Source organism: Symsagittifera roscoffensis, chromosome 5, assembly GCF_963678635.1.
Source record: "Symsagittifera roscoffensis chromosome 5, txSymRosc1.1, whole genome shotgun sequence".
Taxonomy (NCBI): domain Eukaryota; kingdom Metazoa; phylum Xenacoelomorpha; order Acoela; family Convolutidae; genus Symsagittifera; species Symsagittifera roscoffensis.
Genome location: NC_087066.1, coordinates 41,559,787 through 41,574,216, shown reverse-complemented (window position 1 = coordinate 41,574,216; position 14,430 = coordinate 41,559,787). Strand labels below are relative to the sequence as shown.

The 14,430-nt window shown below is 33.9% G+C and overlaps 2 protein-coding genes across 2 annotated transcripts in view; one reads left to right on the top strand and one right to left on the bottom strand.

Annotated features, from left to right (window-relative positions):
- LOC134846731 (uncharacterized) overlaps positions 1-14,430 on the top strand; it is a 361,436-nt gene that overhangs the window by 133,254 nt on the left and 213,752 nt on the right. The gene's annotated exons all lie outside the window — the stretch shown is intronic.
- Positions 3,043-7,990, bottom strand: LOC134846340 (uncharacterized). The gene is made up of 3 exons (XM_063863648.1): positions 7,858-7,990; positions 6,459-6,682; positions 3,043-3,799 (listed from the first exon to the last, which is right to left on the bottom strand). Exons 1-3 carry the CDS (start codon positions 7,923-7,925, stop codon positions 3,165-3,167), a joined length of 927 nt encoding a protein of 308 aa, XP_063719718.1. The 5' UTR covers positions 7,926-7,990; the 3' UTR covers positions 3,043-3,164.

The window sequence follows — 14,430 nt, the reverse complement described above, 5'->3', positions numbered from 1 at the left end:
TAAAATGTTGAGCATGATAGATTAATAGATAAAGATGCGGATGATTTAGTTCACCAGCTGTCAAGTTGGTTAATTACAAACCCTAACACAGAAGTAAAGCAAATTTAAAAAACTAATGAAAATAAGACTTTCCTCGAAAGAAATTTCAAAATTTCCATATCCTTATACTTCTTTATTCCTTTTTGGCTTTGTTAAAAACGGTTTAATAAAAACTGATACTAAAATAGATACAAAAAAAAACAAAAAAAAACAAAAATAAACAGACCTTGGCTAAAAAAAATCAAATGGCTTTGAAAATTATGAAACCGGAAACAAACTCCGGTTTAACTACCGAGGCAAAACTAAAACCATTCAGACGAAAATAAAACTTAAGAGAAAAAATAAACAAAAACTCAAACAAAAAAATTCCATTGAACCATATTTAATGAAAAAGATAAAAATACAGGTAATTTACACATATTTTTCAATACAGATCTTTATCAAAACGAAGAAACCCCGAAACGTTCCAATTTGTCTTGACATGAAAAAACAAGAACTTTTTTTTTAAAAAAAAGATTTCAAAAAATGCTTTTTCGTTACTGTCTTAAGAAAGTGAGACTACGCAAAACTACGGGAAGTCAAGAAGCGTGAGAAAAAAAGCGACATACAGCAACTCGAATTGACATAAAAAAAATTTGTGTGGCAATTTGGAACAAAATTACTGCAATTTTTAACTGTATTGAAATCTAATTTGATAAAACTTCAGACTTACTTGCTCCTAATTTTTCAAATGAAATGGCAAATTTTAAACATTATTGGCGAGAAAGCAAATAGAAAAAAATCAATTGTTGTCAACAAACTCAAAATAAATCTGAAAAAAATGAAAAAAGTCAAGAACAATAGTATCTGCACAAACAAAAATGCAATTATTACAGCTGATTGAACAAAAAAAATCAACAAAGGTTTGAACCAAAGATGCTACGCGAACTAGAAAAAGAACCGATAAAAAATAGTATTTTTTTCAAAAAATTTCGAAAACTTTTTTTCAGAAAGTATTCGAAAGTTTTATTTAACTTTTATTACAGTTGGTCTGGGAAATTGATTTGAGTTTGTCAAAAAATGTAAGTACGATTTCATTTTTTCATGTAGTATTCAAGAAAAAAAGAAAAAAAAATGAAAAAAAAAACCGACTGAATTAAAGCTGACCCTCCAGCATCAAAATTCTACCGAAAAGTTTCGGCACAAAAAATACTCTATAAAAATTTTTAACAGGCACCCAAAGCCTACACTTAACGTACTTTTACAAAACGTACTTTTTCTGTGAAGCAAGTTGTTTACGGCGGAAAAAGTCTTGTACTTGGTTGCAACATTCTAGCTTGTCGCAAGAGTAATTAATTTAAAAAGGGATAACAAGTAAAATTTTCTTGCTTTCATGGTGACGCTATCTAAGAAAAAAGTTTTTTTTTTGACCAGGAATTTTAGTCTGAATGTAAAATTAGCCAAACTTTTAAGGTTTCTAAAATACTATTTTGAGCAATTGCTAAGGCCTAATTGATGTGGAAGGCGGCGCAGAATCATGAAATATTTTCACTAAACTATTACTGATTTAAGAATAGTTCAAAATTTAGGACACCTTGAATCCAAAAGTTTTTAGGAAAAAAATCAGGAAAAATGAAATAGCTAGATAAATACCAGATATAAGATTGCCTGTATGGGTCCCTGCAGTGGAAATCAAAACTGGTTCAGTAACACTTCGGTAAAACTCCAGTACAGCACCAGATTCTGAAAAGTGACTCTTCAGCTCTGATCGGGGATACAAAACTGATCTTTTTTTTTGAAATTTTCGATCTGTGTCTGATTGTGTGGTCAATTTAGCTGAAGTTACCAATAGAGTAAAAGCTTAAATATTTTAAACTTTTTTACACAGAGGCGAAGCAAAACTTCGCAACATTTTCGATACAATTTAAAGACAGCAGATGCAGAGCTTCGATATAACACAAAAAATAAAAGAAGTAAAAAACAACTTTAAAAAAGTTCTACTAAATTTTAAATTTTCTTTTGTTTGGATAGAAGTTCATTCTGGGCAAACATGCCAGACATTGGAAAATTAAACTGTTTACGAAAAAAAATTTTGAAGAGAAAACAAAGCTAACAATTGACAATCTTTGAGCAGATTCGAGTTGAACAAAAAAAATAATAGTTTTTTAAAAAAAATTTGAATTCTCCTGAAACTACAATGAGCAACTTTTGCACTTCCCCACAGCACAAAAAAACCGTGAGGTGGCAACGAAGCCTACAATCTTTGAGCAGACACCAGTTGAGCATTAAAACTAATGGTTGAATGTTGCTTATAGCCCAAAAAATTCCGTAATGTAGCAACTCAGCTGACAAAAATTCAGCAGACAAACGCATTTTAACGGAAAAAATAAATACTAAAAAACAACAAGGTCCGGCCGGGACTCGAAACCTTGACTTTGGGTTGCAAAAGCCACGGTTTTACCTCTGAGCCAAATGGGAACGAGTCTGATAGTTGTTAAGTTTCAATTATAAAGCAAGTAAGAAAAGCAAGAAACATTTGTAAGAAAAGATTTTTACAAGAAAAAAGCTCTAGTTTCAGATTACGAGACACTTGCTCTCCCAAGTCTTTTAATATGTTTTTGAGCTTCAGAGATTATCAAAATATTTTTAATAACTAACCTGTTAATCTGCTAATGATCGATTAGATAGAGCAGAGTAGCGGTCAATAAAATTAGCAAAAGGAATTGGGTAAAAGCGCAATTTTTGAAGAAACTTCAATTTTTAACAATATATTAGGTTAACTCAATTATTGATTTAGCTAAATTTATAAAGTGATATCATATATCTATATATATACAGGGGCGGATTTAGAGGGGGCTGCCCCCTGCCGACCCAAAGGTCCACCCTTTCTACTATTTCGAGTTGTACTATCCATACTTGTTTTCGGACCCTAAAAGTTTTCTAAAGGCGCCATGGGCGCCAATATATACTAATTTTGAGGGGGGAGCGCGCGCCAAAAAAAAACTTTTTGAAAATCATCCCCCTCGAGAAAATCCTGTATCCGCCCCTGTATATGTATCTAAATGATTGGTGTCTCACAGATTTGCAGAGCTACTTTCTCATATAGAGCTGATTGTGATCCTTTTTAAGAAAAATGACCGGAGTCACTAAACTAGTCCATTTTTGTTCTTATTGATATTTCGCGACGATGAACTTTGCCCTGACTGATCGCAGTTTACCCGTGGATCAATTGTTGTGATAGCATTGTGAGTCGTGTTTGAGTTTGAACCATCACTGTGTTCGGAATTAGTCGCAAAATATTCGCTCTGACAACTTCGCCTCTGCTGGTGAAAAGAGACTCCGACTTCGCCACCCGAGTTAAGCGTGCAATCCCACGAGCCGAACCGACGAGGTAACGTGTTTGAAGTCGGGTGCCTAATTACGTAATCACGACTCGTGCTGTTAACACTTGTCGGTTTTGCTCTAGTCAACGTCTTCGGCCATCTGTTCTCAACGTCGCCTCTGTGCTTCGGTTTTTTACTCGGCATTGTTGCGACGAAATTTTTATTCGGGCTACTTTGACACAAGAATGGGTTAAATTGCTGCGAGTTAACAGGACGGAACGTACTCGAGAAATGAATTGGGGAGTACATATGATTTGGCGACTGGAGAAGGTGATTCAGCCCGTAAGAAAGAGTTCCATTAGCCGATGACGCTTTAGGCCGAAGCAGCGTCTGGCTATGGTGCAATGGAGAACAGTACGCACTCACTTGAGGGTTGCCATTGGCACAGTTTGGCGATACTAATCAGAAAAATTTTAAATTAAATTGCGAAATGATCTTTAGTAGTAATAGCCGGAGCATCGCTAAAATACTATAGATCATTTTTTTGTTGTTGTGAGGGCATTTGAGAGCACTGTGCTTTAACTCTGGGGTTTGAGAGGTTGAACTCCGTGGGTCGCTGTTTTTTTTTCACTTATTAAAGCTCGTATTCTCATATTTTCTTCATTTTTGAATCTCGCTTTTATTCGTCATTTTTTTTGTGTGTTTTTGAAGTGCAATTTTTCCATTTAGCAAACAATTATAAATTCAGCTCACATTAAATGTATAGGGCTACTAATATTGTTTTAGTTAGGTTCAAAATAAAATATTTGGACAGCAGCAAAACAAAATGACTTTTTTTAACTGATTCAATTGATGAAACTAACTTTAGTATTTTGTTTCATTCACAATTCTACAACAATTTGTTTTCTCAAGATCAATAAACTAAATATAAATTAAACTGAAACAAAAACCAATAAACATACTTTTTGTTCCGACTTTCGATACGAATATTTGTGCTCGGGGTGGGTTTTTTTTTCTTCAGACAAATTTCGACTTTTTAACTAGCCATTTTTGACAAAATTTTTAAATATCATTCGAAAGGTATTGTTGTCCTGAGCTTAAATTTGAAAAGATATTTCACCTGGGATCATTTTTCGTAAAGTTCTGGGGGTTTAAAGATTGGCATTTTGGCCAATTTGGGACAATTAACGCGCGATATATTTAACGCGTAAGCGGAGATTTAATCCGCCTTAGAAATCGTCCCCAATTGGTTGAAATAAGTTTATTGCCATAATTGATTGTTACTAGCAGCGAAATCTATTCTTTTGTACTTTATATGGCATGTGGGGGGATCATTTTCATAAAGTTCAAACTTCAGAAAAAAAAATTCATTTTGTTTTATTACATTCCATTTTTTCATGTTAATACTGCTCCATAAAACTTAAAAGGCAGTCGTAACATTCAGGGCTTCGCCCTGATACGAGCAGTCTTGATATGATTAGGATTGTTTTAAATATGATCCTTATGGTGATTTTGATTTTGATTATGATTATTATGATTATTAATATTGGAATTACGATTATTACGATTATTATGATTATGATGATTTTTAATACTATGATGTTTAATATGATTAATATGATGATTTTTATGGTTACAATTTTTATTATGATTATGATTATTATTATGACTATGATTATGATTATGATTATGATTATTATGACTATTTCAATTATTATGATTATCAAAAGTATAATTTTTATTATGATCATTATAATGATTATTATGATTACTATTTTTATTATAATTATGATTATTATGATTATGCTTATGATTCATATGATTATTGTGATTATTATGATTATTATTATGATTATGATTATGATTATGATTATGATTATGATTATGATTAAGATTATTATAGTTATGATTATTATTATGATTATCATTATGATAATTATGATTATTACTATGATTATTATGAGTATGATGATTGTGGCTATAAAAATTTTTTTCGGTTATTATGATTATGATTACTATTTTAATGAGTATTTATTATAATTTATTATAATTATCATTTAATTAATATTCAATTAGTTAAACTGATTAATCATTATAAGATCTGTTACTACTGCACAGAAAAATCAATTAATGAATTAATTTTAAGTAATTATTCATTATAAGATTTCTTAAAAATGCACAAAAAAAACCAAAGAAGGCAAAATGCATGGATTTTTGTTTGAAACGGCCAACATCTACACCTTAACTAAAACAAACACAAGAAATTCTACAAAACATGTGAGATGAACTTACAACCGTTCAGAAAACGGAGAAGCTGCAATTCGCAAACACCTCAAAATCTCTCATTGTTTTTTGGAACCCGGTTGTCTAAAAAAAATGCACAAATGAAAGCAAAAACAAATTTCAGCAAAAATTTTTCATTATCCAAAAAAAATCATTTACAATTGGATGATTTTGAGCCTCCTCATTTTGAAAACTTTTTTTCTTCTTTTACTTGTTCGAAAAGTGTATTAAATCATTTCAAAACTTGAAGGGTGTATTTTAATCTGCAAACGTATCTACTCGTTTTGAGAGTGAAAACAAGCAAGGCCCGATCCCGTGAACTCAACGACTGATAACAAGAATTAGAGTCCAAGTTGATCCCCACTGCACCATAACAACAAGCTTTGCTTCCGTTGTTGTCTTTTTCGATGATTTCTTCTAACTTTTTTATAGCACACTCTACCATTTTCATATTTCATGAAAAAAACTACCAAAAAGTTTCAGAAAATCCCGCAAATCATTTTGAAGTAAAAGTATGGTATTTCCCCCTTTTGGGGTTTTCGAATACGTGACCAGATAAAGTTTTCCTATAGCTACTGTTTAACGCTATCCATTTTGTTCGATCTGTTTGGTCGACAGGAAAATCTCTTTAGTCGACCTAGTTTGCCTATTTTGTCATTTGACAAGAAAGCGGCAAAAACTATGGAGAAAAAAAAACAAATATTTTGTGAAAATACATTTTTATTTAATTTCGATTTTTCTCGTTAATTTCAAAAGTTGTTCAGTCAAAGTTAATAAGTTTTGTGCCAGTTCTGTTGATTGAGACGGGGATAATTGTGAGAGAATTTAGCTTACAGTTGTGATTCGGATTTGTGTGAATTTGTGAGTCGGTGTCTGAAGGAATTCTCCAGCAGCGGTAGGTGGCGAATATTCCCACTGATCCGGGCAGGCAAGAGATGGCGAACCAGTAGGATATGAAGAGGATGTCTGAAGCGAGCAGATTGTATACCAGATTCAGACACCACAGAGTTTCCGTCCACACCATGATGATCAGCACAAAGTAGATCGACTCCTTCAGTCTTTGAAAAAAAAATTTTTTTCTTAAGATTACTTTTTTAAGTTAACAAGATTACAGGACAAGTTTTCAGTTATATTTTGAGACTTTTGCCGACCGTCTTTCAGATGAGGATAATAGATTTAGTGCTCTATGGGTTCGCCAAAACAGAAAAATTCTATTATGTTATAGAAAATTGGTATGAAAATCGTTTTTAGTTTTGCAGCACTTTTTCAAAGTTTCAGTGGTAAATTGATAAAAGTGTATTTTTTAGAACTGAGAATGAGCAAAATCAACGCTATCAAAAAAAGTTTGCATTAAATTTTTGTTTCAATGGTTAGTGATTTACAGTGCTGATTTAAATTAAAATCAGAGCTGATTTAAATTAACCGAGCAAATTAACCGAGCAAAGCGTAACAAAACACGAGCTAAGCTTGAAATTTAAAACGCGTTTTTCTCAAATTGAGTTGAGTTTAGGCGAAAACTTATGAAAAAAACTAGCTTAAAGCTTTAGCAGAATTATTATTGTGTAATTTGTTTTGCGAAATTCGGGCCCAAAATTTTACCACAAAAATGGGTCATTTTGGTTTTTCTTAGTTAATCAAAAATTACGCCAAAAACACCCCATCGATCACCGACATGATTATATCAAAGTGAGCCCCTTACGTAGCGTAACAAACTTTAAAAAGGGTATATTCTCAAAAAAAAAATTGCAAACCGTTTAAAAATTGTTTTTAAATAAAAAATGATATTTTATATAGTAAAAACGACCTTTTTGGTCTATCAAACAAAAGTAAATTAGCTTATACAATGTTGTGGAGAATATACCCTTCTTAAAGTTTGTTGGACTGCGTAAGTGGCTCACTTTGAAATAATTATGTTTGTGATAAACTGGGTATTTTTGGCGTAATTTTTGATTAACTAAGAAAAACCAAAATAACCCTTTTTGGGGTAAAATTTTGGGCCCGAATTTCGCAAAACAAATTACACCATATTAATTCTGCTAAAATTTTAAGCAAGTTTTGTGTTCATAAGTTTCACCTAAACTCAACTCAAATTGAGAAAAACGCGTTTTAAATTTCAAGTTTAACGCGTTTTGCTCGGTTAATTTAAATCAGCTCTGGATAACTATTTGCATTTACGATACATTTTATGGTAAAAATTTTTTCTGGCCATACAATAAAGTTACTGCAGACTTACTGTGCTGAGAAGGGAACACTAGAATATTGGTGCACTACGAAAGCGAAACAACTCAGAGCCAAAAACATGAGACCGAACTGCGGCAAAACGTATGCGAATAAGAAGGAGAACTGGATGTGAAAAATCTTTTTCCTCTTCCGAACCACCTCAAGATTATCATTTTAATTTGCAGCCTGGTTTTAAAAGTTCTCTAATTTTGGTTTTCCAAGATTATGCTTGAAGCCTAACCTATAAAATTTTGACCGATTTTTTTCTGTGTCTCATTGCAATTCAACTAAATGATTTTTTTCCTTGAAAAAATAATGGGGTAAAATGATGGGGTCTTTCCCATTATAGTCCCCCAAAAAATTATAGACCCCAAATTACAAAACTCACTGCTTGTCGGGATAATAACTGTTTTTTTTCTAACAAAACTGAGGGGGGGGGGTTGTGCAAAACATGAAAGAGTGAATAGAAACGATCGCCATATCAGACTTCTCAAAACTTTATCGCAAAATTTTGCTTTTGAAATTAGAAAAAATCTTGTATGGGGGGAGGTAGTTGGTGAGAAGGGTGAGGAAAAAGATGAGGAAAAGGGGGCTGTCCTGTTGGTGGACTGTGCAGTAGACTCCCCCGTAGACTCTAGTCTCCCACTGGGGGTACATGAGGTGTACTAGAAGGGTAAGGGAAGTGAGAGCAAGAGGGATGCCCCAGGCCACAATCGAGTAGCCAATCTGTCTGTTTCTGCCGTCTCGCTCCAAGCTACGGTGTGATCTGAAATAAAAATATTATCAATGAACATAAAACTAACTTTTTCTAGAAACAAGGATAGCCGGTTACCGTGCAAGTAGCGCAGAATGTTCCGACCATAGTCTTAAAAAATACAGAATTTTTTTTTCGAATTAGTGTCGTTTTTTCTACGTGGTGCGATAAAAAGCTCTGAAGAAACAATAAAACTTAAGCATATTCGACAGTAATAGTGAAATAGGCCAATTGTAAAACAGTTTTTGTATTTAACAAATGACTTGAAAAAACGAAAAACAAAATTCGATTAAATAAGCTCTTTTCGGCCTGCACGCTCAGTTTATTAGCTCGAAATTAGACCAAAATTTTAAAATTTCATACCCCTTTTTCTCGACACTGAGAAAGAGAAAAAATCAAATGCCATTTTCCCTCAGAGTCTCGCCTTACCGTGTTTTTTGAAGTTTTCATCGAATTTACTAAACATATTGAGTGCTATCAAATTGAATACTGTTAACCTTTGATCAATTGACCGACTGTTCTCGGAGGGTAAACATCCAGTTGAGTCCCTCAAAGTAAACGTCAACTCATAACTAGGAATAGCCACCCAAAAGAACACAGCCAACATCGAGTAGTGATCGATCCACGCAGTCGCTACGCACGACGTCTCGTGATCCGACTGCAACAGCCGCACGAACCCATTCGTGATATTGAGCACGACCGCCAATAGGAATTGTAGGATAATTTCCGGCAGGAAATACCTTCAAGGGCCGACTTCACTTTTTCATTGAAAAATTTCAACTTACTTGCCAAACAGCTTCGCCATTTTGCTTTTGCAAAGCCTTTAACGCTTGAAAACACACTATTTGTAAAAATTGTAAAAAATAACAGCTAAAACAACAAACCATAGAAACTTTTTTTAGCTTCATTCTATATGGTTTTATCAATTTTTCCGAACTCCGAACTCAACTTTTGCCAAAGTTCATTGAAATAAAAAAACGTTAAAAATGTGTGGTTCTTTTTCTTGTGGCAATCGCCTGTTTCAGGCAAAAGAATAACTTCATTGCCAAACCAAACAAAAAGGACAAAAAACAGACTCCTCAACAAAAAGGGGCGAGAAATGCGAACAAATGTTTAAATAATTATCCTGTTTAGGTATTAATTGTCGTTACTACAGTCATGGAACATAGAAGGTGCAATTTTTTTTCGACGAGCAAATGAACGAAATCTTCTTCAAGCTTTCGTCGCTTTCTCTGTAAATTTTAAAATTATAGTTTTGAAATTATAACCTATGCTAAATGAAACTAATTGGAAGGAGCTAGTTGGAACAAAATTTGAGAAGTTGCCTTTTGAAAGCATAAAATAGCCAGTTTATGATAGTTACTTTCAGAGGTATTCTTGCTATGGAAATATTCTCGCAAACAACTCAAGAAGTTTGATTTTACGTCTCAAGATTTGACACCAGACCTTACACACTTTCAATTATTTTGTCTGTTGTTTTTCCATCAGCTTCTCAAAGGTCTGGTGTCAAAAACGGTCGTATCTGTTTTGACAACATATGCATGAAAAGTTATTAGGCGCTTATAATAGACAGTTGGTAAAATTTAGTTGCAACATAGCTTCTAATGAGAACCCTGTGTTTCAATCGGAGCAGTCGTTTTTCCGAAATAATGGCTGGTTCTTTATTGGCTTATTTTGATCATCAGCGCAAAACTACTCCTATTTATTTTGCCATTTTTTGACACTGGACCAAGATTTTTTCAATTACTTTGATTGTCGTTTTTCTGTTACATAAAAAGTAAATTAAATACATCAGCTTCTCTGTGAATGAGAACCATTTTGAGACCATAAAGTTAAATTTCTTGGGTTGTTTGCGAGGATGTTTCCACAGCAAGAACAACACTGAAACTTGTTTTTATATACTGGCCACTTTACGGCGTCAAACCTAGATTTTTCAAATGCTCCTGCCAAGTATCTTCTAGCATGCGTCGAAATTTCAATCCTATATCCTAATTAATTGCAGAGAACAGAGAAAACGGGAGAACACCGAGAAGAAAAATTTTGTTCATTTGTTCGTTAAACTCAAAAAGTTGCAACCTCCTTGTCACGAGGTTAGCATTGGGGGATAGTCGAATAGATTCATTCAATACATTTACAATTCCAGAAAAAAAATACAATTTGAGAAAAATTAAGAATCAATTGACAAAAACTGAAGTCGGAGCCTTCGAGGCCATAGAAGAATGAGAAGCATAGTGAAGCAGGCAAAAAATATGGACATAAGTCCCACTACTAGAATGCAGTTGGTAAGTATGGCAAATAAAACAGGGTCCATAGTGTCAAACATCGCAGCAGATTGATTAGGTAAGAAGCTTTCTTAAAATTAACATCGAAAAACGATAAGTTATGAAACTTAAATTCAATTCATTCGAAATAAATAAGAATAGAAAAATGTTAGACTTTTGAATACTCAAACAAGAAAGCAAATATTTGGACTGAAAAAGGCCTGCTTTGGTCACAATTTAAATAAATTGGGATTTAGATTTACCAAAATAACGAAAAAAAAGGCGAATGATGTTTCTTGTTGCTCTAAAAGGCCGCAAGTTATTTTTAGAGTTTCTATAAATGCAAAGAAGTTAACTTCAAATTTGGGTCATTACTTTTAGTCAGTTAGTTCTCAAATGCAAATTGGACTCAACTAATCCCAATACACAGATCTATTGTTAATACGAGTTTCACGGGTAAATGAAATTTCCCAATTGTGAATTTGGGTACCATATAGTACTGTTCACGTAGAGCAGGGTAATGTAATGTATGTTAAAGAAAACGATTCGCAAAAAATACAAAAAGCAAGTAAGTGGAAAGAGCGATAGCTAAAAAGGCGGGCTAAATGGGCTCGGGAGAATAACTCTTAGAATAAAAGGGGAATAAAATAGGCTAAGAGATATTCTGAATTCCCCCATTTTACTTTTCAGAGAGAGGACTTAAGCGGGATAACAATAGAAGCTAAGAGGTCCCACTTGTGGAAATTAATTGAATAATTGATTGGTAAATAAGAATAGAGTTGGTGTTTTATTATGGATCTAATAGGAATCCGACACCCAAGGGGATTAAGGCTGCCCTCGCTGCATAGAAACGATCACATATAGGTGGAGAGGATGGCCGAGGGGGGGGGGGTGCGAAGAGCTGTAGGTATTGCAATTCAGTAGACTTTGAGTAACTTACAAGAGAAATAATGAATGCACTTGATGAAAAAAAATCTGTATAATTTCAACGAATTCTGAAAAGTGAATACATCAAGATTTTTCTCCGCTTTTCGATGCAGAAAAACCCGGCGGCATTATAAGTTTTTTTTTGAAATGAACCCTTAGAATGTAACCATCACCTATCACTTTGATCAAAATATTCGGATTTCAACTTAATCACTCCGGATTTTAACTACTAACTGAACTACTGATGTAACTACCGTGTATTTTTCGTCCGCAAAATTTTTGGATTCTTTTCAACAGTCCTCCCTATTGCAATAGGGGGGTATGGGTTAGTAAACAAGGTACAAAATTCCTTAAGGCTAAACTGTTCAATTCTTTCTTTATAGGGAGGGGGAGGGAGATTCATTACAAGTTACCATAGGGGGGAAATAGTAAACAAGATCCAAATTTTCTGTCTGTGAGGGGAAATAAAACATATTTTTTGTCAAGTTTGTGGTCAATGTATTCAAAATTCACTATAAATCTGGTAAAACCAATGTCATCGGGCGTAATAGGCTTTTCTTTTTAATCAGTAAAAATGGTTATATGCCACAAAAAGCAGATCGATTTTTTTTATTCTTGCTTTAAATGAAAGAAGGATATCATGATGATTATACATAGTATATAGTTCACGGAAATGGCGTTGTGTTAAAATTTGCAGATTTTATTGCAAAATAAGACAAATAATGAAAAAAAAAACATCAAAATTAAGTCTGAAAGATTTTTTTAAAATATTTTGAGCCTGTGAAGCGACCATTTGGATGTTACTAAATATGTAAATTCACGGTAACGTCGGCTTATTTGTGAATCGAGCGGTTGGTATTACATGTTACAACAGCGAGTGAAGGTATTTTATAAAAAGAAATAAGCTTAATAGGGTTAGGGTAAGCTGCCCCGGCGAGAAAGGAGATTATCCAAATAAGCTCTCAAAAGGAATCTAAGGAGGCTTTGAACGCAACACAAAGTACAAAATCGATACCCCGCCCGCCTCTGACCTCGAGAATTGTTACTCCAAACCCCCTCCCCCCTCTTATTCCTCTCACAACCGCCCGACGTATTTTAAACATCAATGAACGTATCAACGTACTGTGTCGTAAATACAGTTGAAAATAAGGGCTGTATGCGATTCTAATTGAAAGGCAAATTTTTCTTGGCCGTAAGGTTTTTTATTTTTGTTTTAACTGAAAATCAAAGAGTTCTTATGATGCAAGACAGTAAAATTAATTCAGTTTGGAACAAATAACGGCTCGCTGCAGCAGAGAAATATTTTTCTTCCATCCCTTTTTATAAATCTACCGAATTAATCAAACTTAACAATAAAGTGGAGATCAAGTTTAAATTAACTGAAAAACTATTGCCTCCTAAGCGCTCTATCCCTAATTGGTGTATGGTGTAACTTGGTGTGTATTTGACCTAAATTTGGATTTAATCGACAAAAATGTGAGTTTTGAACAGCACGCAATCTGACTTGTCCTTCTCGTCCATAGTTGGACGTAATTCCTTTTTACTAAGTCAATATTAGGCGAATAAACTAAAGACACGAAAACAAGAAGAGTTATAATTTTGACAGACGTTTCGATCGTTTCCTTCGCAATCGGAAACGAATCGATTGTCGTTTTCGACAATTTTTTTGATGACCAAATCACTATGTTCTCCCTTAATAATGTTAAAAACCTTGCACTCTTTAACCCAGGAGTTGATTCAATTAGTTACACTGTTGAAGAATATCCTGGTTCTTTCGAATCAAACTCTTAGTTTTAAGCATCAAGATGGTAAAATCTTATGACACATTAAGCTGAGGGTAAGCAACAACAATTTATTTGAAATTAGATTATACGAGCTGTAGATTCGGGATTTTGAGCAAGGAAAACACCGGGCCACTGTCAGTTTTCATCTCACTTTGGTAACGACTTCAAACTATTGGGTAATTAGACAGTGCGGGGTGTCAGAAATAATCGACAGAAAATTGTTCCAGAATTTACACCAACGGAGCTCTCGGAATTTCGAACCTCGTCGAGGTGATTAGGTCATTTTAAATCTAGCCATGTTCCCACAGGGAGTTTCTGAAAATCATGCGGAGTAGTTAAAATCACTCTTGAAATATTTGGGTAATTTAAATTCAATGTTAAAGTACGCAGGAAGAATCCCAGAATTGTTAGAGAAAGATAATTTGGTTCATCGTAGTAAACACTTACGCGAAAAAATAAGATTTAAGGGAGAAACAGTTGCTACACAAACAGTGTTGAAGTCAGACCATCCAAAGGTGAGCGAGATTAATTGAAGCGAATCAGTTTGGAGGTCAAAACTGAAAAAGCTGAGTAAACTCAGACAAGGTTAAGTAGCGATCACAATCTAATTAGTTAGTCAGTAATTAATAACTGTTACTTTTAAGATGCTTGGTTGGTCATGTCATTTATATTCTCAGTTCATTCATCAACGATCACTACCTCTTCTCTATCCTCAGTTCAAACCGCAGAGTCTATCTAAGTCTCTAACCCCAGCCCTCAACCCCACTTGTTCTAACTCTGAATCTTAACAAATTATGGGCCCAGATTTCGTTTTTTTCTTGTATTAATTTTTTCTGTCAGAGTTTTTAGCTTTTAGCTAG

Bases quoted from the DNA above. Each gene is read 5' to 3' on its own strand.
- LOC134846340 (XM_063863648.1), bottom strand. From the start codon at position 7,925: ATGTTTTTGGCTCTGAGTTGTTTCGCTTTCGTAGTGCACCAATATTCT. The intron at 6,683-7,857 runs GTAAGTCTGCAG...TTTTTTTCAAAG, and splicing joins AGTGTTCCCTTCTCAGCACA to ACTGAAGGAGTCGATCTACT. The intron at 3,800-6,458 runs GTAAGCTAAATT...TTTTCTGATTAG, and splicing joins CACAAATCCGAATCACAACT to TATCGCCAAACTGTGCCAAT.